The 27,201-nt window shown below is 59.6% G+C and overlaps 1 protein-coding gene across 12 annotated transcripts; it reads right to left on the reverse strand.

Moving 5' to 3' along the window:
• Positions 1 to 27,201, reverse strand: VWA5A (von Willebrand factor A domain containing 5A). 12 transcript variants are annotated; one of them, XM_078848203.1, is made up of 19 exons: positions 27,127 to 27,201; positions 22,407 to 22,471; positions 21,916 to 22,118; positions 21,470 to 21,514; positions 19,502 to 19,724; positions 16,521 to 16,693; positions 15,769 to 15,883; positions 9,988 to 10,160; positions 9,751 to 9,839; positions 9,453 to 9,597; positions 8,814 to 8,893; positions 8,093 to 8,207; positions 7,800 to 7,964; positions 4,412 to 4,515; positions 3,896 to 4,104; positions 2,877 to 3,011; positions 1,458 to 1,594; positions 734 to 860; positions 1 to 311 (listed from the first exon to the last, which is right to left on the reverse strand). In XM_078848203.1, exons 2-19 carry the CDS (start codon positions 22,444 to 22,446, stop codon positions 232 to 234), a joined length of 2,358 nt encoding a protein of 785 aa, XP_078704329.1. In that variant the 5' UTR covers positions 22,447 to 22,471; positions 27,127 to 27,201; the 3' UTR covers positions 1 to 231. The 12 variants fall into 12 exon arrangements, 10 of the variants coding, with proteins under 10 accessions (XP_078704329.1, XP_078704330.1, XP_078704331.1 ...); XR_013634508.1 differs by lacking the exons at positions 1 to 311; positions 734 to 860 and adding an exon at positions 2,212 to 2,315 and having other exon boundaries at positions 1,513 to 1,594; XM_078848204.1 differs by lacking the exons at positions 1 to 311; positions 734 to 860 and having other exon boundaries at positions 1,505 to 2,315.

The raw sequence follows: 27,201 nt of genomic DNA on the forward strand, positions 1-27,201 counted from the left end.
CCCGGGGAACTGCTTTATTCCAGCGAGGGGCTGGCAGAGACAGGCTCCGCCCGCAGCACTAAGGGCCTGTCAGTCTGGTGTAAGTTACAGGGTCAGTGTAAACAGTTTTCGTTAAACTTATGCAAACCAATTGGCTGCTCTTAATTTAGGATCCCTGGGGGGGCTCTGCATGGCTGGAGGCCCAGGGTAGCTGGGGGGAAGGGTGCGGGGGGCAGGAGGCGGGGCGGGGGCTCAGAGACTGAAGACGGCAGGCCCAACGCTGCAGCCCAGCAGGGTGTTGGCGGCTTCCAGGCATTCGCTCAGCTGGGGCCCTGCAATGAGAAGAGGGTCAGGGGGAGACATCAGTCTGGGGGACAAAGAGCAGAGAGCTCACAGCCCGGGGGGAATGGGACGGGGAGCAGGGGGCTGGGAGCCTGTCTATCCTGGGACTGGAGGCTTCTGGGGGTCTGGCTGGGGAGCCAGAGGCTGTTAGGATGCCGGGGGGCAGGGGACCCTGGGACCAATGGGGGGCAGGATCTCAGGGCTGTGGTTCGCAGGACGGTGGGGTCCCATGGAGTAGCGGTGGTGCTGTGGGCCTGGAGGATCTCGTGTGGGGCGCTGGGCTGTGGGACATGGAGGTCTCAGGGTGGGCTGGGCTGTGGGACAGAGGGTCTCAGTGGGGGCTGGGCTGTGGGGCAGGGGCTCTCTGGTCGAGGCCCTGGGCCCTGCTCCCAAACGCCCACTCCCCTCTCACCTGCGCGGCCCTGCACCCAGCCCACAGCCTTGGCCTCCAGCAGCTCCCACTCGTCGCGCTGCCCCGCAGCCCGGCCGTGCAGCCAGACCACGGCCAGCACCGTGGCCCAGACGCCGGGGGGCACGTCCTGTGGGGGGGAGAAGAGATACTGCCTGAGACAGCGCCCAGTCTGGGGACCCCGCTGTCCCTCCGAGCTCTGCCCCCATCCTCCCTCTCCCTAATGCTGCCCCATCCCCCCACTCTAGGGACCCCACCCCCCGGACTGCCCCATCCCCCCGGGGATCCCCCTGCACTTCCCCAGTGTTCCCCCCATCCCCTGCCCTGGGGACCCCCCAATCCAGCACGCTCACCCCTTCCCCAGGCTCAGAGGATTCCCAGCCCCCCGGCTCTAGCACCGTGGACCCCCTACTCAGATGCCCAGTGGCATTCCCGGGGCTAGGGAGACAGCCTCGGAAAGGACCCAGCCTCGGCCTCCCCATGTCCCCCCCACAGCGCTGGGCTCCCTCGATCCAATGCGCTGATCCCCTGTAAGGGGGTTTCTAACTCCCCTCTGTGGGCCTGTCTTCCCCACTGGGCTCCAGGTTCAGGGGTCATTGGATCCAGTCGCTCTTAGACCCCACCCTCAGTCTGGGTCACACACAGTCTCATCTAGGAGCAGAGAACAGGCCCAACTCATGGCACCTGCCCTGCCATCTCTCCCCTCTCCTCTGCCCCCCACACTCACCTGACTGGGCATCCTCCCCCTGGCATCGGTCTCGCTCACCCCCAGCGCAGTGGCCAGCTGGGGGTCCAGGTCCCATGATCCGTCGGCATTCTGCAGAGACACCAGCCTCAGCAGGGGAGACTCCTCTGGCGCCCGCTCTAGGGAGAGACGTGGGGAGATGGCTCTTGCACAGGGTTATGGATACAGAACAGCAATGTGGCCTGTCCAGGCTGAGGGACAGCCAACAAGCTTAACTGTGACCCCCTGTGCATCCTTAACTCTGCCCCTCCATGGACATCCTTAACTTTGCCCAATCCTTTATCTGCTCCTCAGCACCCTTAACTCTGCCCCTTCCTGCACCCATGGGATGACAATTAATTTGCAGTTGGAGTTAGGAACCAAACTTCCTTGGGCCCCATGAATGTCTCCGCCCCAGTCATTAATCTCACAATCCCAGGGTGTTTCTCAAACACAATCTGACCCCGGGACCATCCCACACTATAGCCTGCAATACAGACCTATGTTCAGGGAGACACAGAAGCGTCTAAGGGTATAGGGGAGATGGGATGTTACGGAGTCTATACGATATTATAGCCATACCTGGGCCAGGGTTATGGGACACAGTTAAGGTTACCTGGGCTACTGCAACTTTGTATTTCCAGACTCTTCCAATTCAGGTTTTAAGGGTAGCCTTAACTTTAAAATTCTGCCTTTTGTGGGCTTCTTCGTTTAGAAACCAGACGGTGCCAACCACGATCTGTGCCCCTGAACTCACCTGTACAAACATCCAAGCCTGGGCCCAGCGTCACAAGGTATTTTTGTCTGGGAATTTAGCTGCGTGTCCATTTCAGAGAAAACTGCTCAGCGACATTTCTGTTCCTAAAAAGCAACTGATTACCCCCTCCGCTGCCCAGTTGCCCCCCCCTTAGCTCACTGATACAAACTCACACCCCAAATTCCAGTTTCACAGAGATTTTTGCCTGGAAGTTTCCTTATTTTTTTTTTTTCATTTTGTTGCAAGATAATTTGTGTCACAACACTTAAAAAACACAGCTGCGGACTCCCCCTCCCCCAGCGTCACACCGGTGTTTTGCCCAGGAAGTTCCTTCGGATCAGATGTCGCTGTTAAACACTTGCCCAGCTCCGGGACCATCAGGGCACGTCTGTCTCGGATCCAAGGAAGTGTCATCCTGGCGTTTGCCGCCCGCCTCGAGTCCTGACTCCCAGCCCCTGCCCCCCTCACCTTTCTGGGAGGCAGTCTCTGGCAGGGTGTCGTGTATGCAGGACTTCCTGCCCTCGCGTCGGGGGCTCCCCTGGCTGAGCTTTGGGATGGGGAGGGAGTCAGGAGGCACGGTGCTGGGGGAGGAGACAGCCAGTACTGGCCCTGGGGAGCTCTGGGGGAGAGTGCCCTGGAGGGGATGGGGGGGGAGCGGCTCTCACCTGGCACATCTGAGCTGTCCTCAAAGTCGCAGACCATGGCGCAGTCCATGGACACATCGGAGGGCCCTTGGGCCCAGGCCATGGGCCCAGGGGCAGAATAACACATCTTCTGCAGGGGGGTTGCAGCCCCAAAGTCTGGGGGGGAGATGGACAGACAGAGTGGGACAGACAGACATGCGAACAGAGACAAGCTAAGAGAAGGAAGGGAAATCCCCCCACCCACGGCACCCAGAGCGAACGCAGCACTGGGACCCCTCCCCCATGCCCCCCAGCTGGGACCCCCTACATCGAGCCCCATCCTCCTCTCCCCCCAGCTCCCTCAGAGTCAGGATCCCCCCTAGCCCCTTTCCCACAGGCTGGGGCCCCCCTGAATCCAGCCCCTCCCCTGCAGCTTCCCCCCAACTGGGACCCCTCATCCAGCCCCAGAGGACACGGGGGTGGGTGCTGCACCCCATGAATGAGGGCAGGATGCTGGGGGGGGGGCGGCGAGAGGCCCCCACTAGCCAATCCGGCTCATGACAGCAATGTGCCCGCCCCTCTGGTCCCTGCCTCTGTCTGGGTCCGACTGTCTGATTCTCGGTCTCTGCCCCAGTCTGTTTGGGTCTCTGGTTCTGGGTCCATCTGTCTGTCCGTACGTTCCACAGGCCCCACTCTCCCGGCTGGGATGGGTCAGGCCCCGTGGGCTGTCCCCGTCCACCCAGCCAGCGCCTGCCACTCCCCCCTGCCCTGGGAACGGGGGCACTGGGGGGCAGCACAGCCCCATGGGAGCTGGGGCAGGGACAAGAGCAAAGGGACATTAGCCCATAACTGTGATGCCCCCCTCCCCAAGCTTCAGGGTCCCTCCTCTCACACTGGGATCCCCCTGTTCTGGGATCCTTCCCATAATTCCCTCCCCCTTCCCTCACCCTGGTGCCAGGTTCCCCCAACAGTGCCAGGCTGGTTCCTCCTCCCACCCGAGCCCGCCCCCCCACATGCTGATCCCTCCCCAGTGCCGGGATCCCCGGCCCGTCCGGGGTTACCTGCCAGCGGGATGTCCCGTCTCACCAGCGGCCCCTGCACCGGCTGCCCCCGCTCCGTGTCCACCCCCACGTAGGCCGTGAGGGAGCAGATGACCCCTGAGGCCAGGCTGGTCGCCAGTGCCCGGTGCTGGTCCCCCTCCGACCCGGTGTCCATGGCCCCCTCCAGCTCCAGCAGCAGCCATTTGGCTGCCAGCCGGTGAACGGGCAGCCTGTGCCGGGGACAGAGTCGCGGGGTGAGCCCTGGACGCCTGGGTTCCTGCCACCGTGGGGAGAGGAGTAGGGGCTAGTGGGATAGTGTATTGTTGGGGGGAGCCAGGACTCCTGGGTTCGATCTCTGGCTATAGGAGGGGAGTGGGGTCTAGTGGTCACAGCAGGGAGTCTGGGAGCCAGGACTTCTGCTTCCTTCTGTGACCTGGGACAGGTCCCATCCCATCTCTATTCTGTTGGTGGTGGGGATGTGGGGGGCAGGACCCGGTGGCTTGGTGAGGATGTGGACCATGGGAGTGTTGCTGTCACCTGTCTCCATCTTGTGGCTGCAGGGGGAACTGCAGCATCTCCTTGTAGGTCTGGTCCTGGACGTGGTACTGCAGGGTGACGCCCCCCACGGCAGTGTCTGGGGGCTGCGGGCAGAGAAAGGGGGTCAGAGGTGGAGTGCGAGGGGGGAGAAGACGCCTGGGGACCCTCCCAGACCCAGGTTACAGAACAAAGGAAAATATGCTTGATTCACAGCAGTTGGGAGTTGTCTAGTCAGCCAACAGCCATCATTAGGATCAGGAGTTAGCGACCCCCTTTGAGATCAATGGGGCTGGGGTAGCAAAGAAGCCTCCAGCCCAGTGGTCACTGGTAGGGGACAGTTATCGATCCCCACGGAGGTCATGTCTACGCTACATACGGCAGTATACCTATGTCACTCAGAGGTGTGAAAAATCCACACCCCTGAGCTCCAGCGCCCTGAGCGACGTAGTTACACTGACCGTAGCCCCCCGTGTCGACAGCGCCGTGTTGGTGGGAGAGCTTCTCCCATTGGCTTAGAGCATCTTCACCAGACATGCACCAGTGTTGCAGCTCCGCCAGTGTAAATTTGTAGTGTAGACCTGCCCTGAGATCAATGCAGCCAGGCTAGTGCAGAGACCTGCAGCCCAATGGCCATTGTTAGAGGTCAGAGTTAACAATCCCCACTGAGACTGATGGGGCTGGGGTGGCACAGAGACCCCCAGAAAAATGGCCATCATTCGGGTTCAGAGCCAACAATCCCCACTGAGATCAATGAGGTTGGGGTAGCAAAGAAACCTGAAGCCCAATGGCCATCATTAGGGACCAGAGTTAACAATCGCCACTGAGATCGATGGGGTTGGAGTAGCACAGAGACCCCCAGCCCAATGGCCATCATTGAGAACGTAAGAGCAGCCATACAGGGTCAGACCAAAGGTCCATCTAGCTCAGTATCCTCCTTCCAGCCGTTTAAACCTGCTGCCTATTAATTTCATTTGGTGATCCCCCTAGTTCGTGTGTTATGAGAAGGAGTAACACTTCCTTATTTACTTTCTCCATACCAGTCATGATTTTATAGACCTCTGTCATATCCCCCCCTTAGTCATCTCTTTTCCAAGCTGAAAGGTCCCAGTCTTATTAATCTCTCCTCATTCAGAAGCCGCTCCATACCCTTAATAATTTTTGTTGCCCTTTTCTGAAACTTTTCTAATTCCAATATATCTTGTTTGAGTTGGGGCGACTAGCTCTGCACACAGTATTCAAGATGGGGGCATACCAGGGATGTATACAGAGGCAATGTGATATTTTCTGTCTTATTATCTAGCCCTTTCCTAATGATACCCATCATTGTGTTTGCTTTTTTGCTGCCGCTGCACATTGAGTGGATGTTTTCAGAGAATTATCCACAATGTCTCCACGAAAAGGAGGACTTGTGGCACCTTAGAGACTAACCAATTTATCTGAGCATAAGCTTTTGTGAGCTACAGCTCACTTCATCGGATGCATCCGATGAAGTGAGCTGTAGCTCACGAAAGCTTATGCTCTAATAAATGTGTTAGTCTCTAAGGTGCCACAAGTCCTCCTTTTCTTTTTGTGAATACAGACTAACACGGCTGCTACTCTGAAAAATGTCTCCAAGATCTCTTTCTCGAGTGGTAACAGCTAATTTAGACCCCACCATTTTAGATGTAGAGTTGGGATGATGTTTTCCAACGTGCATTACTTTGCATTTATCAACATGGAATTTCATCCGCCATTTTTTTGCTCAGTCAGGTTTATATCATTTTTGGTGGTGCCCAGAAAGGGTCCAAGCAGAGCTGTCCAGTCCATAAGATGGACCGGGGCAACTTCCCCGTGGGTACCCGTGCTTCAGGGGGACGTGGGGTCCAGGGCGGCTTGGGGGATTAGCAGGGGGCCTGGCGCTGGCAGCAGCGAGCGACCCGGCCCCGGCCCACTCTCCAGCGCTCTGTCCAGCCGGCTCCCGGCGTCGCTCGGGGGAGGCAGGGCAGGGGCGCGTGCTTTGGGAAAGGGGTGGAGTGGGGGTGGGGCTGGGTCACTTGCTGCTGTTGGAGCCAGGCCCCCTGCTGACCCCACAGGCTGCCCTGGACCTCGCGTCCCCCTGAAGTGTGGGCCCCACAAAGCGCAGGGCCCAGGGTGGTTGCCCTGGTCCGTCCTATGGACGGGATGGCTCTGATTAAATATAAGCCCAAACATTGGTGGAGCCGTGCCCACGTTCCTGAATATGGGTGGAGCATGGGCACCACAGGCCCATATAACTTGCTGCCTATGTTGTGAGATCCTTTTGTAGCTCTTCGCAGTCTGCCTAGGACTTGACTGTCTTGAGTACTTTTGTATCATCTGCAAATTTTGTCACCTCACTGTTTACCCCTTTTCCCAGATCATTCATGAATATGTCAAATAGGTCTGGACCCAGTACACACCCCTATTTACCTCTCTCCATTCTGAAAACTCACCATTTATTCCTACCCTTTGTTTCCTGTCTTTTAACCAGTTACTGATCCATGAGAGGACCTTCCCTCTTATCCCGTGACAGCTTACTTTGCTTAAGAGTCTTTGGGGAGGGACCTTGTCAAAGGCTTTCTGGAAATCTTAGTACACTATATCCACTGGATCCCCCTTGTCCACATGCTTGTTGACCCCCTCAAAGAATTGGAGTAGATTGGTGAGGCATGATTTCCCGTCACAAAAACCATGTTGACTCTTCCCCAACAAATTCTGTTCATCTCTGTGTCTGACAATTTTGTTCTTTACTCTAATTTCAACCAGTTTGCCTGATGCTGAAGTCAGCCTTATCGGCCTGTAATTGCCGGGGTCACCTCTGGAGCCCTTTTTAAAAATTGGTGTCACATCAGCTGTTCTCCAGTCATGTTTAGTTTATCTGTCTGTTCCAAAACCTCCTCTAACGACACCTCAAGCTGGGACAGTTCCTCAGATCTGTCACCTAAAAATAATGGCTCAGGTTTGGGAATTTCCCTCACATCCTCCACCGTGAAGACCGACGCAAAAAATTCATTCAGTTTGTCCGCAATGGCCTTGTCGTCCTTGAGTGCTCCTTTAGCACTGCGGTCGTCCGGTGGCCCCACTGGCTGTTTAGCAGGCTTCCTGCTTTTGATGTTCTTAAAATTTTTTTTTGCTGTTAGTTTTGGAGTCTTTGGCTAGCTGGTCTTCAAATTCTTTTCTGGCTTTCTTAATGATATTTTTACACTTCACTTGCAGGAGTTTATGCTCCTTTCTGTTCTCCTCACTAGGCTTTAACTTCCACTTTTTAAAGGATGCCTCTTTACCTCTCACTCCTTCTTCTAGAGTTACCACCCAGGAGAGGGTGGGAGGTTCCTGGCTCAGTCACTGATCCTGAGCCCTGGGGGCGTCCCGGGGGGGCTCGCTCTCTCACCTGTGGCTGTCCGCGGAGCCGGGCGTAGATGAGGCATCGCTGCCCAGGGAAGATCACCTCAGGGCCCCGGCCCAGCAGCTCCGCCTCCATCCCAGGGGGCAGATCCCAGCTCAGCGAGATCCGGGTCACGGCCGGCTGCAGGGCCTGCTTCAGAGACTGCAGCGCCTGGGGGAGAGACCAGCACACACAGGGTGGAGCCAGGACACCAGGGTCCTATCCCCAGCCTGGAGGTGGGCATGGAGACTGGTGGGTTTGAGCAGGATGGCTGGGAGCCCGGACGCCTGGGTTCTCACCTTGGGCTGCATGCGGTCCTGGCCTGTGATGAACTCAGCGCTGCCCCCTGCTGCCCGGGCGATGCCTTTGACCAGAGCTGTGGAGGCCCCTTCCCCAATGCCGAAGGAGAAGCACCTGCAGGTGGGCAGTGTCCGGGGGGAAGAGGTGTGTGTTAGAGACAGGAGGGGGAGGGGCAGAGCTGGGGGGGCCCATTCAGTGCTGAGGGGCAGTTGGGAGAGAGAGAGGCCAGTAGGGCTGGGGGCAGGGTGAGATGAACAGATGGGCAGATGCTGGTGTTGAGGGTTTTTCGGCTGGTAGGGCTGGGGTGCAGGATTGGGGAGACGATGGGACAAAGGTTCTCCATGCTGGCAGGGCCGGAGGGAGAGAGTATGAGGTTGCTGGGGGGTCGCCAGGTCAGCAGGCAGCTTTGAGGAGATAATGGAGGGCAGGGTTGGGGGGTGCTGGAGGTTCCCAGGCTCGGGGGAGAGAGTTTGGGGCTGCTGAGGGTGTCCATGCTGGCAGAGCTGGGGGGCAGGGTTGGGGGGTGCGGGGTAAGGGTTAGGTTAGGGTTTGGGGCATCTGCCCTGGCTTCCGACAGTCTGACCTGAGGTTGGCACTCTTAGCTGGGAGCCACTCCGCACACCGTGACAAGGTTGGGGGGAATCTAGGGGGCAGAGGTGCTGGGAGGCAGGGCTGGGGGGCACGGTGGGAGGGATGCTGGAGGGCAGGTGCCCCCATTACCTGTGCGTCCCCCGGTGATGCTGCACCTCGGTGATAACCTCCTGGGTGTTCACCACCTCCCCGTCCGTGAACACGAACAGCTGGAGGGGGAGAGACGCTGTCAGAGCCGGGGACCCAAAATCCCTCTGGAGACACCCCCTCCCCCTGGGAATAGTGGCAGCCCCCAGAGAGCCTGTCCCACTGACCCCCCTCCCAGAGACCCCCAGCGGCACTCCTCCCTCCCTCCCAGAGGCCTCCCCGGGGGTGCTGACATACGGGGACCCCTGACTAACTGGGAACCCAACTGTCACCTCTTCCCTGGCCCCTGGAGACACTAACCCGCCTGACTGCTGTGGGCACCTTTCTGGAAGCTCCTTCCTGCCCCCCACCATGTGCCCTCTCTGCCCCCTGGTTGCAGGGCACCCCCCAGTGCTGCCCCCCAGCTCTATACAGAGGTACCCCCTCCGGCTCCTGCCTGCCATGCCCTGCTCCCATCCCCAGGTGCACCAGCCCCCTGTTGCCCCTAGTCCTACTCTGAGCCCCCCAAGTCCTGATCAGCTGGCTCCTGGCTCCCAGCCCCTCTCCAAGCGCCCCCTATCAGCTCCCACCAGCCTCAGTCCCTCTCCGAGGCCCCGGGATGCCCTGTGGCTGCCCCGATACCTGGCGTGGGTGCCCGTCCCGGCAGGGGCTGCGGTAAATGGCTCGTAGCGGTGCCAAGATCTCGGTGCCCCCCAGGTCAGCCTGGAGCTGCTGGACGCGCTGCAAGGACTCGGCCATGGTCTGCTGGGTGTATCCCACACTCTGCCTGCGGGGGATGCCGAGGGGTCAGGGGCCAGGACAGGTGGAGCCAGGGACACCCTGACCCCAGCCAGCCCTGCCCCCAACCCACAGACACCCAAACCCCAGCCTACCCTGCCCCCTAACCCAGTTAGCAACCCCCAGCCCCCCTCCGACTCACGGGTAGAAGGACTCAAACTGAGACCCAAAGCCGTAGATGTTGAAATAACAGCCCAGGGGCAAACTCTTCAACAGCAGGACCAGGGTCTCCTGGGGATGGACAGATGGACGGAGTCACTCCTCTGGTCCAGCCAGCCTGGGCTCCCCCCTACCCCCGGTTCTGCCCCCCGCATGCCCAGCCAGCCTGAGCTGTTCTCCTCCACAGGCCCATCTAACGCGGCCTCCCACCTGGCTGTACCTTGGCGCTGTCGATGCGCTGGGGGGAGTAGTCTCGGCCGTCCATGGGGCACTCCATGCTGCCGGAGCGGTCCAGCAGGAAGATGAACTCCCCGGCAGGGCTCTGGCCCAGCACTGCCTCGGGCAGGCTGGGCAGCAGGGTCACCATCAAGGCCGGGTCGCCCATCAGGGAGCCTGCGGGGAGATGGGGCCAGCCCCAAATGGGGTGGGCATGGGGTGGAGTCCTGTGAGCCTGCGAGAGCCCCCAGTCCCTCCTGACTGCCCCAGAGCCCCACCTATGTCCCTCCCACACACTGCCCTCCCTCTAGATCCCCCACTGCCCCCAGCCCCTCCAGTAACCCCCAACTGCCCCAGAGCCCCACCCCCACTCCTCTGTCCCTCCCCCGACTTCGCCCTCCCCACAGATCCCCCACCATCCCCAGCGCCTCCCAACTGCCCCAGAGCCCCACCCCGTCCCTCCCCCCAGACCTCCTTCTCATAGATCCCACACTGCCCCCAATTCCCAGGCCACCCAGGGGCTTGCCCTTCCATCACCCGTTCTCCCCTGTATCCCCAAACCTGCAGTGCACCCCAGTGTTTACCTGCTCTCAGGAACTCCGCCCTCCCACTCCCAGCTCCACTGAGACCCCCCTGCTCTGGCCCCCCAACACCTCATCTCCAGCTCCTTCAACACCCACCCATAATCATAAGAAGGACCAGACCGGGTCAAACCTCCATCCAGCCCAGTATCCTGTCTGACAACAGTGGCCAGAGCCAGGCGCACCAGAGGGAATGAACAGAACAGTGAGTCACCAAGTGATCGATCCCTTATCGCCCATTCCCAGCTTCTGGCAAACAGAGGCTAGGAACACCATCCCTGCCCATCCTGGCTAATAGCCATTGATGGACCTATCCTCCATGAATTTATCTAGTTCTTTTTTGAACCCTGTTAAGGTCTTGGCCTTCACAACATCCTCTGGCAAGGAGTTCCACAGGCTGACTGTGCCACTGTGTGAAAAAATACTTCCTTTTGTTTGTTTTCAAACTGCTGCCTATTAGTTTAATTTGGTGACCTTTGGTTCTTGTGTTATGAGAAGTAAATAACACGTCCTTATTTATTTTTTCCACACCAGTCATGATTTTATAGACCTCAATCACATCCCCCCTTAGTCATCTCTTTTCCAAGCTGAAAAGTCCTGGTTTTATTAATCTCTCTGCATACAGAAGCTGTTTCATACCCCATATCATTTTTGTTGCCCTTTTCTGAACATTTTCCAATTCCAATGTATCTTTTTTGAGTTTGAGCGACCACATCTACACACAGTATTCAATATGGGGGCGTACCCTGAATTTATCTAGAGCAGCGTTTCTCAAACTGGGGTCCGCGAGGGAACTCCATGGCGGCTGCGGGCCCCGCTGATCAACTCTTCCCCCTCCCTCCCTCAACTCCTCCACGTGGAAGCGGCTGCCAGCTCCCTGTGGCCCCGAGGCGGCCAGTGAGGCTCCACTCACTGCCCCCACCCAAGTGCCGGCTCCGCAGCTCCCACTGGCCAGGAAGGGGCAGGGCAGGGCGTCCCCAAAAAATTTTAAATCAAAATGGGGGTCCTCGGATTGCTGAAGTTTGAGAATGGCTGATCTAGAGGCGATATGATATTTTCTGTCTTATTCTCTAGCCCTTTCCTAATGATTCCTACCAGTCTGTTCGCTTTTTTGACAGTCGCTGTACATCAAGTGGATGTTTTACCCCCGGGGGGAATTCTGCACCACTGCGCATGCACAGAATTTATGTCCAGCACAGATTTCTTTGCTTCCCCTCAAAAAAAAAAAAAAAAAAAAAAAAAGAGGACTTTCTGACGGGGAAGCAAAGGGAAGCCACGAGAGTGGTCCTGTGACCCTCCCCAGCTGCAGGTTTCAGGTTCCCAGGGCAGCCAGTAGAGCGGTATATCACTGTGGGGCAGGACTGGGGAAGACCCGGCTGATGGCTCCGACCCTGTGCTGGGTTCAGCTGCTAGTCCCGGCTGGGCTGGGGAGGGCGGGACTTCCTCTTCCCCTGCAAGGCATCCGGGGCCGGGTCAGACCCACCCCCAGATTTCTCCCCTGACTGCAGAAAGCTCTGCAAAGTCCCCCCCACCCCCGCTGGCCCCACTTCCTGCACCCTTTGCTCCTCATCTGCAGGGGGAGGGATCCCTGTACAGGGAACGGTTCCTCCACCCGCCCAACCCCCTGCATCCAGACTTATACCCAGACCCTCCCGCCAAGCCTCACCCCCCTGCACTCGGATCCCCACCCCACTGAGCCCCACTCCCCCAGCATCTGGACCCCCCCCCGGATCCCCCTTCTCCAGACCCCCCTGCAGAGCTCTATCTCCCCCCACCACCAGACCCCACCCTGCTGAGCCCCAACCACCTCCACCTGGATCCCCCTGCAGAGTCCCATTACCGCTGCACCCAGAACCCTCCAACAAGCTCCTGTGCATCCAGATCCCCCTGTCCACAGATCCCCCACTGAGCCGCCCGCACCCAGACTGCCCCACACAAAACCTTCTCAACCCACACCTGGATCCCCCTGTGACGAAGTGGGACTGTTCTTAATGTTTCCTCTGAATAGTGTGGGAGTGCCTCAGTTTCCCCAATGCAGTTCTTAAGTATCTAGGTAGTGGGATAAGGGTGTATGATCGTTGCAGAGCCCTAGAGGGCAGGTGTGTGCAGGGGTCTGGACACAGAGAATGGCTGACACCCTGTTTCCTGGCAACTGTTGGCCTGGGCCCTTCCCCCCTGCAAGGTGAGAGCTAAAGGGTCGGAGAACAAAGGAATCAGGCGACCTCCTGGCCCTGGAAAGGGACAAAGCCCAGAGGAGGGGAGGCTGGAGGGAGTTTCAGTTTGGGGCTGGCTGGAGACATGGAGTGAAGGGCAGACATGGTTGTCTGGCTCACGGCCCCCCAAAATGGACCCAGCTGAGGGGTCTGGTTTTCTGCACCTACAAGCTCTGTTTTAGACCATGTTCCTGTCGTCTAATAAATCTCTGGTTTACCTGCTGGCTGAGAGTCATGTCTGACTGTGAAGTTGGGGGGGCAGGACCCTCTGGCTTCCCCAGGAGCCCCGCCTGGGTGGACTCGCTGTGGGAAGCGCATGGAGGGGCAGAGGATGCTGGATGCTCCAAGGTCAGACCCAGGAAGATGGAAGTTGTGTGAGCTGCGTGTCCTGCAGACGGGCTGCTCACAGAAAGGCGACTACCCCAGAGTCCTGACGGGCTTCATGGGGAGCAGATCCAGAGCATCGTCCAGGGACTCCGTGACACCCCCACACTTGGATCCTTCCTTGCTGAGCCTGCTTTCCTACACCTGGGGCGCCTGGCACGGACGGGCAGGGCCCTGGGATGTTTCTGGGCCAGGCCCTGTCCTTGCGCTGTGTCAGGGTTGGGTGCAGCCTCACTGCTGAGTCCGTGTCCCGGAGGGAGCTGCACAGTGAATGTTTATGCAAAGTTTATGCTCCTTTCTATTTCCCTCAATAGGATTTAACTTCCACTTTTTAAAGGATGCCTCTAACTCAGGGGGGGACAAACTTTTTGACCCGAGGGCCACATCGGGGTGGGGAAATTGCATGCAGGGCTGGGGCAGGGGGTTAGGGTGTGGGAGAGAGTGCAGGGAGTGGGAGGGGGTGCAGTGTGCAGGAAGGGGCTCAGGGCAAGGGAATGGGGTAGAAGAGGGGTGCGGGGTGTACGAGGGGGCTCAGGACAGGGGGTTGAGGTGCAGAAGGAGTGCAAGGTGCAGCAGGGGGCTCAGAGCAAGGGGCTGAGGTGCAGGAAGGGTGCAAGGTGCAGCAGGCGGCTCAGGGCAGGGGGTTGGGGCGCAGGAGGGGTGCGGCAGGGGGCTCAAGCAGGGTGTTGGGGGTACGGTGGGGGCTCAGGGCAGGGAGTTGGGGCGCAGGAGGGGTGCGTCAGGGTGTTGAGGTGCAGGAGGGGTGTGGGGTGAAGCAGGGGGTTTAGGGCAGGGAGTTGGGGGGCGGGGTGCAGGACGGGTTTGGGGTGTGCGCTCTGGCCCAGCGCCGCTTACCTAGAGAGGCTCCGGGGTGGCAGCGGTGTGCACCGGGGCCAGGGCAGGCTCCCTGCCTGCCTGCCCTGGCCCCGCGCCACTCCGAGAAGCGTCCAGCACCACGATCCTGCGGCCCCTAGGGGAGTGGGGGCAGAGGGCTCCGTGCACTGCTCTTGCCTGTGGGTACCTCCCCCAAAGCTCCCATTGGCCGTGGTTCCTTGTTCCCGGCCAATGGGAGCTTCCGGGAAGGTATCCACAGGTAAGAGCAGCTCATGGAGCCCTCTGCCCTCCCTCCCCCAGGGGCCACAGGGACTTGGTGCCGGATGCTTCCCGGAGCGGTGCCGGGCCAGCGGTGCCACGGGGGTGGCAATCCCGCAGGCCGAATCCAAAACCCTGAGGGTCAGATCCGGCCCGCGGGCTGTGGTTTGCCCACCCCGCCCTACTTCTTTTACTTTGTTGTTTAGCCACGGTGGCACTTCTTTGGTTCTCTCTGTTTTTTAATCTGGGGTATACATATAAGTTGAGCCTCTATTATGGTGTCTTTAAAAAGTTTCCATGCAGCTTGCAGGGGTACCACTTTCTGCACTGTACCTTTTAATTTCTGTTTAACTAACGTCCTCATTTTTGTGTAGTCCCCCTTTCTGAAATTAAATGCTACCATGGTGGGCTGCTGTGGTGTTTTCCCCGCGTGTTAAATGTTACATTTAATTATATTATGGTCACTATTACCGAGTGGCCCAGCTATATTCACCTCTTGGACCAGATCCGGTGCTCCACTAAGGACTAATCAAGAATTGCCTCTCCTCTTGTGGGTTCCAGGACTAGTCATTTAAGATGTCAAGAAACTATCTCCGCATCCCGTCCTGAGGTGACATGTACCCCGTCAATATGGGGATGGTTGAAATCCCACATTATTATTGAGTTTTTTATTTTAATAGCCCCTCCAGTCTCCCTGAGCATTATCACAGTCACTATCACCATCCTGGTCAGGTGGCCGGTAATATATCCAGACTGCTATATTCTTATTATTCGAGCATGGAATTACTGTCCACAGTGATTCTCTGGTACAGTTTGGTTCATTTAAGATTTGTACTTCATTTGATTCTCTGCTTTCTTTTACATAGAGTGCCACTCCCCCGCCAGCACGACCTGCTCTGTCCTTCTGATATATTTTGTACCCTGGTATTACTGTGTCCCATTGATTATCCTCATTCCACCAAGTCTCTGTGATGCCTATTATATCAATACCCTCATTTAATACAAGGCACCCAAGTTCACCCATCTTATTATTTAGACTTCTAGCATTGGTATATTAGCACTTTAAGAACTTGTCACTTTTTAGCTGTCTGCCATTACGTGATGTAATTGAATGGGACTTTCCTTTAGTTGACTGTTTCTCATCAGATCCTACAGATCCATATTTTATCATCTTCCATCCTCTCCTCGGTACGAGGACATAGAGAGCCTCCATCAATAGATCCTCCCTCTGTCTGAACCACGTGCTCCTCTGCACCTGTCGGCTTCCCCCCAGCCCTTACTTTAAAAACTGCTCTAGACCTTTTTAACCCTGCCCCCAGATTCCCCCTGCACCCCTCTGAGCACGCAGCCCCATCAGCCCTATGACCCCCCCATTCCCCTACCATCCCCCTCACTGCCCCGGGACCCACGATCCCAAATCACCGACCAGAACACTCCTCCCCCACATCCCTCCCCCTTGGATCCCCCCATTCCCACCCCGCCGGCCAGGGGCATCAGGGTGCAGGACCCCCCCACCTGGCTCTGCTCCGGGCAACCCAATCTCCAGCACTGCGCTGGGTTTGTGCGGCTCCGCGTAATACACCAGCAGCTCCACGTCTCGGTCCCATGGGGGGGCCTCGGCCAGTGACACCTGGTAGGGCGACAGACACAGTCATCTAGCCATGGCTCCTGGGGGGCAGGGTCCCGCTGGGTCTTGTGTCAGGCTCAATGCCCCCCATGCAGCCAGAGGGGAGGGAGCAACTCTGGGTTAGGTGGGAGGGAGAGAGGGAAAAATATCGCAAGGGCAACACGGGGACTTGGCTCTTCTTGCGGAAAACACTGCAAAAATTCTGACTTTGTTGGGCTAAATCTTTCCAATTTGGAGGTGATATTTTTCCACTCCCCCCCTATTTTCTTTCATTGAAAATCAAGGAGAATGAAACTCCCAGAAAGCAAAGGGAACCAGGGCCCCTCGAATGTCCAGGATTTCACCCCCATGGACTGGTCTCAGCCCCTTGAGATTTTCCCCAGAGAAAGCGGGCAATTCCCCAGATCCACTGGTGTTGCTTGACCCTCTCCCCCGCAACCCCATGCCTTCTGGGACCCACCCCCTGCCCCATCCCAGAGCTCCCACCTCTGTAGATGCCCACCCAGGACCCACACCCAGACAGTCCCCTGGCACCACCCCTCAGCCCAGAGCTCCCATCACCTCCCTGCTCAGAGCTGCCCCCCAATACTGACCTCCCAGTGGGGATGGACGAGACTCAGGTGTCCGGGTGAACACTTACCTGGGCGGTGGTTCGGTTCCCAGATGTGTAGCTCAGGGGGGAGAGGGAGCAGTTGGAGAGCACACGGTCGATGCCGTGGGGCGACTGCAGCGTGGCACTCAGGCTCAGGGTGTAGGGCAGCTCCCCCTGCGGGACTCGTGGGACGCCCTGGGTGACATCCTCCCCATCCCACCCTGCAGAGAGAGACACAGGGTGAGCATGGGGCCCAGGCAGAGAAAGATGCATCCTGGAAGTGAATGCCTGGCTGTGAAGATGGTGTCGCCAGGAGGGCTTTGGCTTCCTTAACCATGAGATGCTGTTCCAGGAAGGACTGCTAAGCAGAGATGGGGTCTACCTAGCGTGGAAGGGGAAGAGCATATCTGGATACAGACTGGCTAACCTAGTGAAGAGGGTTTTAAACTAGGTTTGAAGGGGGCAGGTGATCAAATCCCACAGGTAAGTCAAGAAGATGGAGACCTGGGAGAAGGTTTAGAATTTGGGGGGGGAACATGGACTGTTATAGGAGGGATAAAGGAGAGACAAGACAGAACTGGGTGGGGTGGGGAATCAAACAGTATCTTAGATGTCTGTATACTAATGCAAGAAGTATGGGGAATAAGCAGGAAGTTGCAGGGGGGAGGTTTAGGTTGGATGTTAGGAAAAACTTTTTCACTAGGAGGGTGGTGAAGCCCTGGAATGGGTTACCTAGGGAGGTGGTGGAATCTCCTTCCTCGGAGGTTTTTAAGGACAGGCTTGACAAAGCCCTGGCTGGGGTGATTTATTTGGGGTTGGTCCTGCTTTGAGCAGGGGGTTGGACTAGATGACCTCCTGAGGTCCCTTCCAGCCCTGATAGTCTATGATTCTATGAACTCGAAATGCTAGTAAATAAACACAACTATGACACAGATGGCATCACGGAGACTTGGTGGGATAATACGCACGACTGGAACATTGGTCTAGAAGGGTACTGCCGGCTCAGGAAGGACAAGCAGGGAAAAAGGGAGGAGGTGTTGCCTTTTATTTTAAAAATGGATCCACTTGGACTGAGGTTGAGCTGGAAATAGGAGACAGACCTGTTGAAAGTCTCGGGGTAAGGATAAAAGGGGTAAAGAACAAGGGTGATGTCAGGGCAGGGATCTACTACAGACCACACAGCCAGGAAGAAGAGGTGGCTGGGGCTTTTTTTAATCAACTAACAAAATCATCCAAAGCCCCGGACCTGGCGGTGATGGGGGACTTTAGCTCCTCAGACATCTGGTGGGAAAATAACACAGCAGGGCACAGATTATCCAACAAGTTCTTGGAATGTCTTGGAGACAATATTTTAATTCAGAAGGTGGAGAAAGCTACCAAGGGGGGAGGCTGTTCTAGATTTGATTTTGACAAATAGGGAGGAACTGGTTGAGAATCTGAAAGTGGAAGGCTGCTGGGGTGAAAGTGATCATGAAATGACAGAGTTCATGGTTCTAAGGAATGGTAGGAGGGAGAACAGCAAAATAAAGACAGTGGATTTCAAGAAGGCAGACTTCAGCAAACTCAGGGAGTTGGCAGGTAAGAGCCCATGTGAAGCAAGTCTAAGGGGAAAAACAACTGGAGACAGTTTGGCAGTTTTTCAGAGACGTTATTAAGGGCAGAAGAGGAAACTATCCCACTGCGTGTATGAAAGACAGGAAGTACGGAAAGAGACCACCCTGCCTTAACCAGGAGATCTTCAATGATCTAAAAATCAAGAGTACTATAAAAAGTGGAAATTAGGTATAATTACAAAGGATGACTATAAACAAACAACACAAGTATGTAGGGACAAAATTAGAAAGGCCAAGACGCAAAACGAGATCAAACTAGCTAGAGAGATAAAGGGTACAAATACTACAAAGAAGCAAGAGCAAGGACAGGGTAGGCTCATACTCAACGAGGAGGGGATAATAACAGAAAATGTGGAAATGGCAGAGGTGCTTAATGACTTCTTTGTTTTGGTTTTCACCAAGAAAATTGGTGGTGATTGGACATCTAACGTAGTGAATGCCAGGGAAATGACTGCCTAGGATAGGAGTACTGCGGAAAGGGATCTGGGAGTCATAGTGGACAACAAGCTAAGTACAGTCAACAGTGTAACACTGTGACAAAAAAAGCAAACCTCAATCTGGGCTGTATTAGCAGGAGTGTTGTAAGCAAGACACGAGAAGTAATTCTGCTCTACTCTGCATTGATTAGGCCTCAACTAGAGTATCATGTCCAGTTCTGGGTGCCACATTTCAGGAAGGATGTGGACAAACTGGAGAAAGTCCAGAGAAGAGCAACAAAAATGATAAAAGGTCTAGCAAACATGGCCTATGAGGGAAGATTGAAAAAATTGCGTTTGTTTAGTCTGGAGAAGAGAAGACTGAGGGGGACATGATCACAGTTTTCAAGTATGTAAAAGGTTGTTACAAAGGAGGAAGAAGAAAAATTGTAAGAAGCAATGAGCTTAAATTGCAGCAAGGGAGGTTTAGGCTGGACATTAGGAAAAGCTTCCTGTCAGGGTGGTTAAGCACCGGAATAAATTGCCTAGGGAGGTTGTGGAATCTCCATCACTGGAGATTTCTAAGAGCAGGTTAAACAAACACCTGTCAGGGATGGTCTAGATAATTAATCCTGCCATGAGTGCAGGGAACTGGACTAGATGACCTCTCAAGGTCCCTTCCAGTTCTCTGATTCTATGGGGGGTGTGGGCTATTGGGGGGGATGGGGGGATGCTGGGATATCAGGGGAAGGCCCGGGGGGGGGTCCACATACCCTGGGGTGGGGATTGCAGGGCTGGGGGGGCACTTACCATGGGGCACACAGTAGTGGTCTATGAGGGTCTATGTGGGTCTTTCCCTGTGGGGTACATAGCAGGGGCTAGGAGGTCGCAGGGGGTTACAGGCTGTGGGGTCACTCACTGTAGGGTGCGCAGTGGGGGTGTTGGGAACTACAGGTCTCACCAGGCAGGCTAAAGTGGCAGGGGGATCTGTGAGTCTCACCATCGGGCGTGTAGCGGGGACGCAGCACGGCCGGCAGCACGTAGCGGGCGGCCCCATCAGGCTCCAGCGGCAGCTCGCAGACGTAGCGCAGGGTCAACGCTGCCTCCTCCCCGGGGGGCAGGTTCCCCAGGGAGCAGCTGAAAATGTCGCCCGCGGCCCCCTCCTGCTGCAGCAGAAAGGAGCTCTGCCCCCCGGCCAGCGCGTCCCCGTACAGCTCCTGCGCCTGCCAGAGAGACAGGGTCATCCCGAGATCCCCCTGGCCCCTGAGATTCCCCTGCCCTACCCCCGGGCTAGCATGTCCTCATACAGGTTACTTCTGGGGGAATTCTGCACCACTGCGTATGCCCAGAATTCACGTCTGGTGCAGACTTTCCTCCCTGCAGATAATAATTCTTCCTAAGAAATACTGCAGTTCCACCTTTCTTCCTCCAGAGGCCGCTGTGACACCAAAACAGCCAGGGCGCTGGCTCTGTTCATCACAGCACGCTGCCCGTGGAGCCAGGTTAGGACAGAGTGGGGCACACGGGGCTGCAAGGGGCGTCACGGAGAGGGGTTCAGAAGGGCTGGTGGGGGCGAGAGACTGGGCAGTGGGCTCAGGAGCTTGTGGGGTGACACCACTGAGCCAGGGACTGAATGGGAGGGGGGCTGCAGGGCCACATGGGAACAGGGAAGGGGGATGCAGGGACACACAGGGATGGGGGAGGAGGCTGCAGAGACCGATGTGGGGTGTGGAGACGGGGCAGATGTGGCTGACTGAATGGGAGAGGATTGGTGTGAGCCAGGGTCTGCCTGCGGGAGGCTCCCCAACTCCCTAAAAATCCGCCACTCCCCACAAAAAACCTGTTCTATACTTCTCCCATCCACACCCAACAACCCTCCCGATTCACTCCAGGCTCCTTGCCTCTTCCTCAGCTCCTCCGTTACCCCTGACTCCCATAAGCCTTTGTGCCGCTTCTGAGGCATGCAGGAAATACAGTTCTATACTGGGGGCAGGGATAGCTCAGTGGTTTGAGCATTGGCCTGCTAAACCCATGGTTGTGAGTTCAAGCCTTGAGGGGGCCATTTAGGGATCTGGGGCAAAAATTGGGGATTGGCCCGTGTCATAAATATAAAGGGAAGGGTAAACCCCTTTAAAATCCCTCCTGGCCAGAGGAAAAATCCTCTCACCTGTAAAGGGTTAAGAAGCTAAAGGTAACCTCGCTGGCACCTGACCAAAATGACCAATGAGGAGACAAGATACTTTCAAAAACTGGGAGGAGGGAGAGAAACAAAGGGTCTGTTGGTATGCTGCTTTTGTCGGGGATAGAACAGGAATGGAGTCTTAGAACTTTTAGTCAGTAATCTAGCTAGGTATGCTTTAGATTATGATTTCTTTAAATGGCTGAGAAAAGAATTGTGCTGAATAGAATGACTATTTCTGTCTGTGTGTCTTTTTTGTAACTTAAGGTTTTGCCTAGAGGGATTCTCTATGTTTTGAATCTAATTACCCTGTAAGGTATCTACCATCCTGATTTTACAGAGGTGATTTCTTTACTTCTATTAAAAGTCTTCTTGTAAGAAAACGGAATGCTTTTTCATTGTTCTCAGATCCAAGGGTTAGGGTCTGTGGTCACCTATGCAAATTGGTGAGGATTTTTACCAAATCTTTCCCAGGAAGTAGGGTGCAAGGGTTGGGAGGATTTCGGGGGGGAAAGACGTGTCCAAACTACATTTCCCAGTAAACCCAGTTAGAGTTTGGTGGTGGCAGTGGTTATTCCAAGGACAAATGATAAAATTAATTTGTACCTTGGGGAAGTTTTAACCTAAGCTGGTAAAAGTAAGCTTAGGAGGTTTTCATGCAGGTCCCCACATCTGTACCCTAGAGTTCAGAGTGGGGGAGGAACCTTGACAGCCCTGCTTTGAGCAGGGGGTTGGACCAGACGACCTCCTGAGATCCCTTCCAACCCTGATATTGTGGAAAAAAATTACCAGAATCTTTTTTTCGGTCTGTGTTGTTACAGATGTACTTGCTGGCTGTATTTTGAAATAAATTACCAAAATAATGGAAACTGGCATGATTACATTGTGTTATTTTGACCAAAAAATATGCAGAATTTTAAAATATTGTGCACAGGATTTTAAATTTTTTGGTGCCTGATTCCCCCATGAGTAACAGCTCCTGCACCTCCTGAAGAGACAGGGTAAGCCTGAGATCTCCTTCTCCCACGAGATCCCTCTGCCAGCATGCGCCTGCTGGGAGAGATGGGGTTACGCCGAGAGCCCCTGCCCCCCGACATCCCTCTGCCCTGCCCCCCGGCCAGTGCGTACCCATACAGCTCATGCGCCTGTCGGGAGAGACGGGGTCACCCTGAGCTCCCCCCAGCCCTGCCCCCCCCGGTACCGTCTCTCCCCCCGGGATCTCTGCCCCCCGGTACCTGTTTCTTCTCGCGGAGTTGGGCCTCAATGCTGGCGCCCCCCAGGCGGGCTTGGAAGGCGTAGACGGCCGCCTCGGCGTCCACGGGGAACACGAACACGGCCTCCACGGGCCCTGGCTCATCGTTCCTGTAGAGCAGCTCACAGCCCACATCAGCCACAAAGCCGCGGATCAGCACCGTCACCGAGCCGCTGCGCAGGGGCACTGGGGGGAGGGGTACGTCAGCCAGGGGATCCCCACTTGGGCGCCAGGGGAGGGGGACGTTAGCCAGGGGCCCCTCTGACCACCCCTATGAGCTCCAGGGGAGTGGGACTTCAGCCATGGGCCCCTCTGACCCCCATGGGCGACAGGGAATAGGGCTGTCAGCCATGGGCCTCTCGGACCCCCCGATGGGTGTCAGAGGAGGGGGACGTCAGCCATAGGAACCTCTGACACCCCCATGGGCGCCAGGGGAGGGGGGCGTCAGCCAGGGGACGCCCCGCCCTGACTCACCCGGCTTGTTGGAACTGTTCAGGAGGCCGCAGCTTGTCATCTTGGTACGGGGTCGGGGATCTGTGCTGGGAAAGGGTGTGTGGTGAGATACAGGGTTTCCATGGAAACTGACGAGCACAGGGTGTCCCCCCAGCAATGACTCCAAGACCCCAGCCCCGCTCCCCTGCTCAGCCAGGTCATGTGGCAGGGAGTCCCGCAGGCTCTCAGGCCGAGCTCAGAGATCAGAGTGACAGCTCCTCTCGGGCCCCCGGTCCCATACATGGCGCCAGCCCCCAGCAAGTAGGGGCAGGCAGGGACCGGGGCACAGCTGGGAGCTGGATGGAGAAATGTATGCAGGGGGGGGGGTGGGGATGGATGGACAGACTGATGGGAGGGGGGTGGGGATGGATGTTTGGATGGAGGGAATGGCTGGGAGAGGGGTGGAGAAATGTAGGGGAGCCTCACAGGGCCCTGCGCGTCTGCTGCGGGGGATGGGATGTCCCGCTTGCCAAGAGTGAGATGGATACACCCCGTCTTCAGGGCTCTCAGGGGAGCCAGACAAACAAAATCGGAGAGTGCAGGGGGGTGAGGACGGACAGATGGACGGAAGGGCGGTTGGCAGCGCGGCGGGGGCTGAGGATGGACAGACACATGGAATAGGGGGTTGGACAGTGTGGCGGGGGGCGACGCTGGACAGACAGATGGAAGGGGGGTTGGACAGTGCAGGGGGGTGAGGCTGGACAGACAGATAGAATAGGGATTTGGACAGTGCGGCGGGGGGTGAGGATGGACAGACGGACGGAAGGGGGGCTGGATAGTGCGGTGGGGGGTGAGGATGGACGAAAGGGGGGTTGGACAATGCGATGGGGGGTCTGGGGTGAAGATGGACAGACGGATGGAAGGGCGGTGGACAGCGTGGCGGGGGGTGAGGACGGACAGACGGACGGAAGGGGGGTTGGACAGTGTGGCGTGGGGTGAGGATGGACAGGTGGATGGAAGAGGGGTTGGACAATGTGGTGTGGGGTGAGAATGGACAGAGGGACGGAAGGGGGGTTGGACAATGCGGTGGGGGGTCTGGGGTGAAGATGGACAGACGGATGGAAGGGCGTTGGACAGTGCGGCAGGGGGTGAGGACGGACAGATGGACGGAACGGGGGTTGGACAGTGCGGTGGGGGGTGAGGACGGACAGAAAGGGGGCTGGACAGTGCGGCGGGGGGTGTGGGGTGAGGACGGACAGGCGGACGGAGGGGGGGTGGACAGTGCGGCGGCGGGTGAGGACGGATAGGCGGACGGAGGGGGATGGACAGTGCGGCGGGGGGTGTAGGGTGAGGGCGGACAGGCGGATGGAGGGGGGTGGACAGTGCGGCGGGGGGTGTGGGGTGAGGACGGACGGGCGGACGGAGGGGAGTGGACAGTGTGGCGGGGGGTGTGGGGTGAGGGCGGACGGAGCGGGGTGGACAGTGCGGTGTGGGGTGAGGACGGACGGGCGGACGGAGGGGGGTTGACAGTGCGGCGGGGGGTGTAGGGTGAGGGCGGACAGGCGGATGGAGGGGGGTGGACAGTGCGGCGGGGGGTGTGGGGTGAGGACGGACGGGCGGACGGAGGGGAGTGGACAATGTGGCGGGGGGTGTGGGGTGAGGGCGGACGGAGCGGGGTGGACAGTGCGGTGTGGGGTGAGGACGGACGGGCGGACGGAGGGGGGTGGACAGTGAGGCGGCGGGTGTGGGGTGAGGACGGACAGGTGGATGGAGGGGGGCGGACAGTGCGGCGGGGGGAGGACGGACGGGGGGGCGGACAGTGCGGCGAGGGATGTGGGGGGAGGACGGACAGGCGGACGGAGAACAGTGCAGGGGGGGAGGGCGGACAGGTGGACGGACAGGGGCGGACAGTGCGGTGGGGGGAGGACGGACAGGCGGACGGAGGGGGGAGGACAGTGCGGCGGGGGGTGTGGGGGGAGGACGGACAGGCGGACGGAGAACAGTGCGGTGGGGGAGGGTGGACAGGTGGACGGACGGGGGCGGACAGTGCGGTGGGGGGAGGACGGACAGGCGGACGGAGGGGGGAGGACAGTGTGGCGGGGGGTGTGGGGGGAGGGCGGACAGGCGGACGGAGGACAGTGCGGGGGGGGGAGGGCGGACAGGTGGACGGACGGGGGCGGACAGTGCGGGCGGGGAGGACGGACAGGTGGACGGGGGGGCGGACAGTGCGGGGGGGAGGACAGACAGGCGGACGGGGGGGCGGACAGTGCGGGGGGGAGGACAGACAGGCGGACGGAGGGGGGCGGACAGTGCGGGGGGGGGAAGACGGACGGGGGGGCGGACAGTGCGGGGGGGGAGGACGGACAGGCGGACGGAGGGGGGCGGACAGTGCGGGGGGGGGGAGGGTGGACAGGCGGACGGGGGGGTGGACAGTGCGGGGGGGGAGGACGGACAGGCGGACGGGGGGGCGGACAGTGCGGGGGGGGAGGGTGGACAGGCGGACGGGGGGGTGGACAGTGCGGGGGGGGAGGGCGGACGGGGGTGGTGGACAGTGCGGGGGGGAGGACGGACAGGCGGACAGTGCGGGGGGGGGGGAGGACGGACAGGCGGACGGGGGGGCGGACAGTGCGGGGGGGGGAGGACGGACAGGCGGACAGTGCGGGGGGGGAGGACGGACGGGCGGACGGGGGGGGTGGACAGTGCGGGGGGGGAGGACGGACAGGCGGACGGGGGGGCGGACAGTGCGGGGGGGGAGGACGGACAGGCGGACAGTGCGGGGGGGGAAGACGGACAGGCGGACGGGGGGGCGGACAGTGCGGGGGGGGAGGACGGACAGGCGGACAGTGCGGGGGGGGAGGACGGACAGGCGGACGGGGGGGCGGACAGTGCGGGGGGGGAGGACGGACAGGCGGACGGAGGGGGGCGGACAGTGCGGGGGGGGAGGACGGACAGGCGGACGGAGGGGGGCGGACAGTGCGGGGGGGAGGGTGGACAGGCGGACGGGGGGGCGGACAGTGCGGGGGGGGGAGGACGGACAGGGGGGGCGGACAGTGCGGGGGGGGAGGACGGACAGGCGGACAGTGCGGGGGGGGGGAAGACGGACAGGCGGACGGGGGGGGCGGACAGTGCGGGGGGGGAGGACGGACAGGCGGACAGTGCGGGGGGGGGAGGACGGACAGGCGGACGGGGGGGCGGACAGTGCGGGGGGGGCGGACGGACAGGCGGATGGGGGGGCGGACAGTGCGGGGGGGGAGGACGGACAAGCGGACGGGGGGGGCGGACAGTGCGGCGGGGGGAGGACGGACGGGGGGGCGGACAGTGCGGCGAGGGATGTGGGGGGAGGACGGACAGGCGGACGGAGAACAGTGCAGGGGGGGAGGGCGGACAGGTGGACGGACAGGGGCGGACAGTGCGGTGGGGGGAGGACGGACAGGCGGACGGAGGGGGGAGGACAGTGCGGCGGGGGGTGTGGGGGGAGGACGGACAGGCGGACGGAGAACAGTGCGGTGGGGGAGGGTGGACAGGTGGACGGACGGGGGCGGACAGTGCGGTGGGGGGAGGACGGACAGGCGGACGGAGGGGGGAGGACAGTGCGGCGGGGGGTGTGGGGGGAGGGCGGACAGGCGGACGGAGGACAGTGCGGGGGGGGGAGGGCGGACAGGTGGACGGACGGGGGCGGACAGTGCGGGCGGGGAGGACGGACAGGCGGACGGAGGGGGGTGGACAGTGCGGGCGGGGAGGACGGACAGGCGGACGGGGGGGCGGACAGTGCGGGGGGGAGGACAGACAGGCGGACGGAGGGGGGCGGACAGTGCGGGGGGGGGAAGACGGACAGGGGGGGCGGACAGTGCGGGGGGGGAGGACGGACAGGCGGACAGTGCGGGGGGGGAAGACGGACAGGCGGACGGGGGGGCGGACAGTGCGGGGGGGGAGGACGGACAGGCGGATGGGGGGGCGGACAGTGCGGGGGGGGGAGGACGGACAGGCGGACAGTGCGGGGGGGGGAGGACGGACAGGCGGACGGGGGGGCGGACAGTGCGGGGGGGGAGGACGGACAGGCGGATGGGGGGGCGGACAGTGCGGGGGGGGAGGACGGACAAGCGGACGGGGGGGGCGGACAGTGCGGGGGGGGAGGACGGACAGGCGGACGGGGGGGGTGGACAGTGCGGGGGGGGAGGACGGACAGGCGGACGGGGGGGCGGACAGTGCGGGGGGGGAGGACGGACAGGCGGACAGTGCGGGGGGGGGAAGACGGACAGGCGGACGGGGGGGGCGGAGAGTGCGGGGGGGGAGGACGGACAGGCGGACAGTGCGGGGGGGGGGAAGGACGGACAGGCGGACGGGGGGGGGCGGACAGTGCGGGGGGGGAGGACGGACAGGCGGACGGAGGAGGGCGGGCGGGGGGGCGGACAGTGCGGCGGGGGCCGGGGGGCGGGTTGGACCCCGCAGGGTGCAGGTTTCTTGCTCTGGCTCCGGTCCGAACACCCCCTCCCCCGTCGCGGGCCCCGCTGCCAGAGCCGCGCTGCCCCCTGCCGGGCAGAGCCGGACCTGCCTGTCCGGGTCATAGACCCCGCTCCGCTGAGGGGAGTCCCCGCGGCTGGGGGCCGGCCAGTGGGGCGGGGCTGGGCCGGGCCGTGACTCCAGCCCCCCGGCCCTTGTGTGCCCAGCTCGCGGGGTGGGAGCAGGACCCCTGGGTCCTGCCCCCGGCTGGGGGCCCCGGCCCCGAGGCGAGGGGGCTCTGGGGGTCCTGCGGCCCCGTTACCTTCACTCGCCCGCCCCGTGTCGCAGCGGCTGGGAAAGCGAAACCAACCACCCCTGTTCCCGGATAGCCCCGCCC

Source organism: Lepidochelys kempii, chromosome 13 (assembly GCF_965140285.1).
Source record: "Lepidochelys kempii isolate rLepKem1 chromosome 13, rLepKem1.hap1, whole genome shotgun sequence".
Lineage (NCBI taxonomy): Eukaryota > Metazoa > Chordata > Testudines > Cheloniidae > Lepidochelys > Lepidochelys kempii.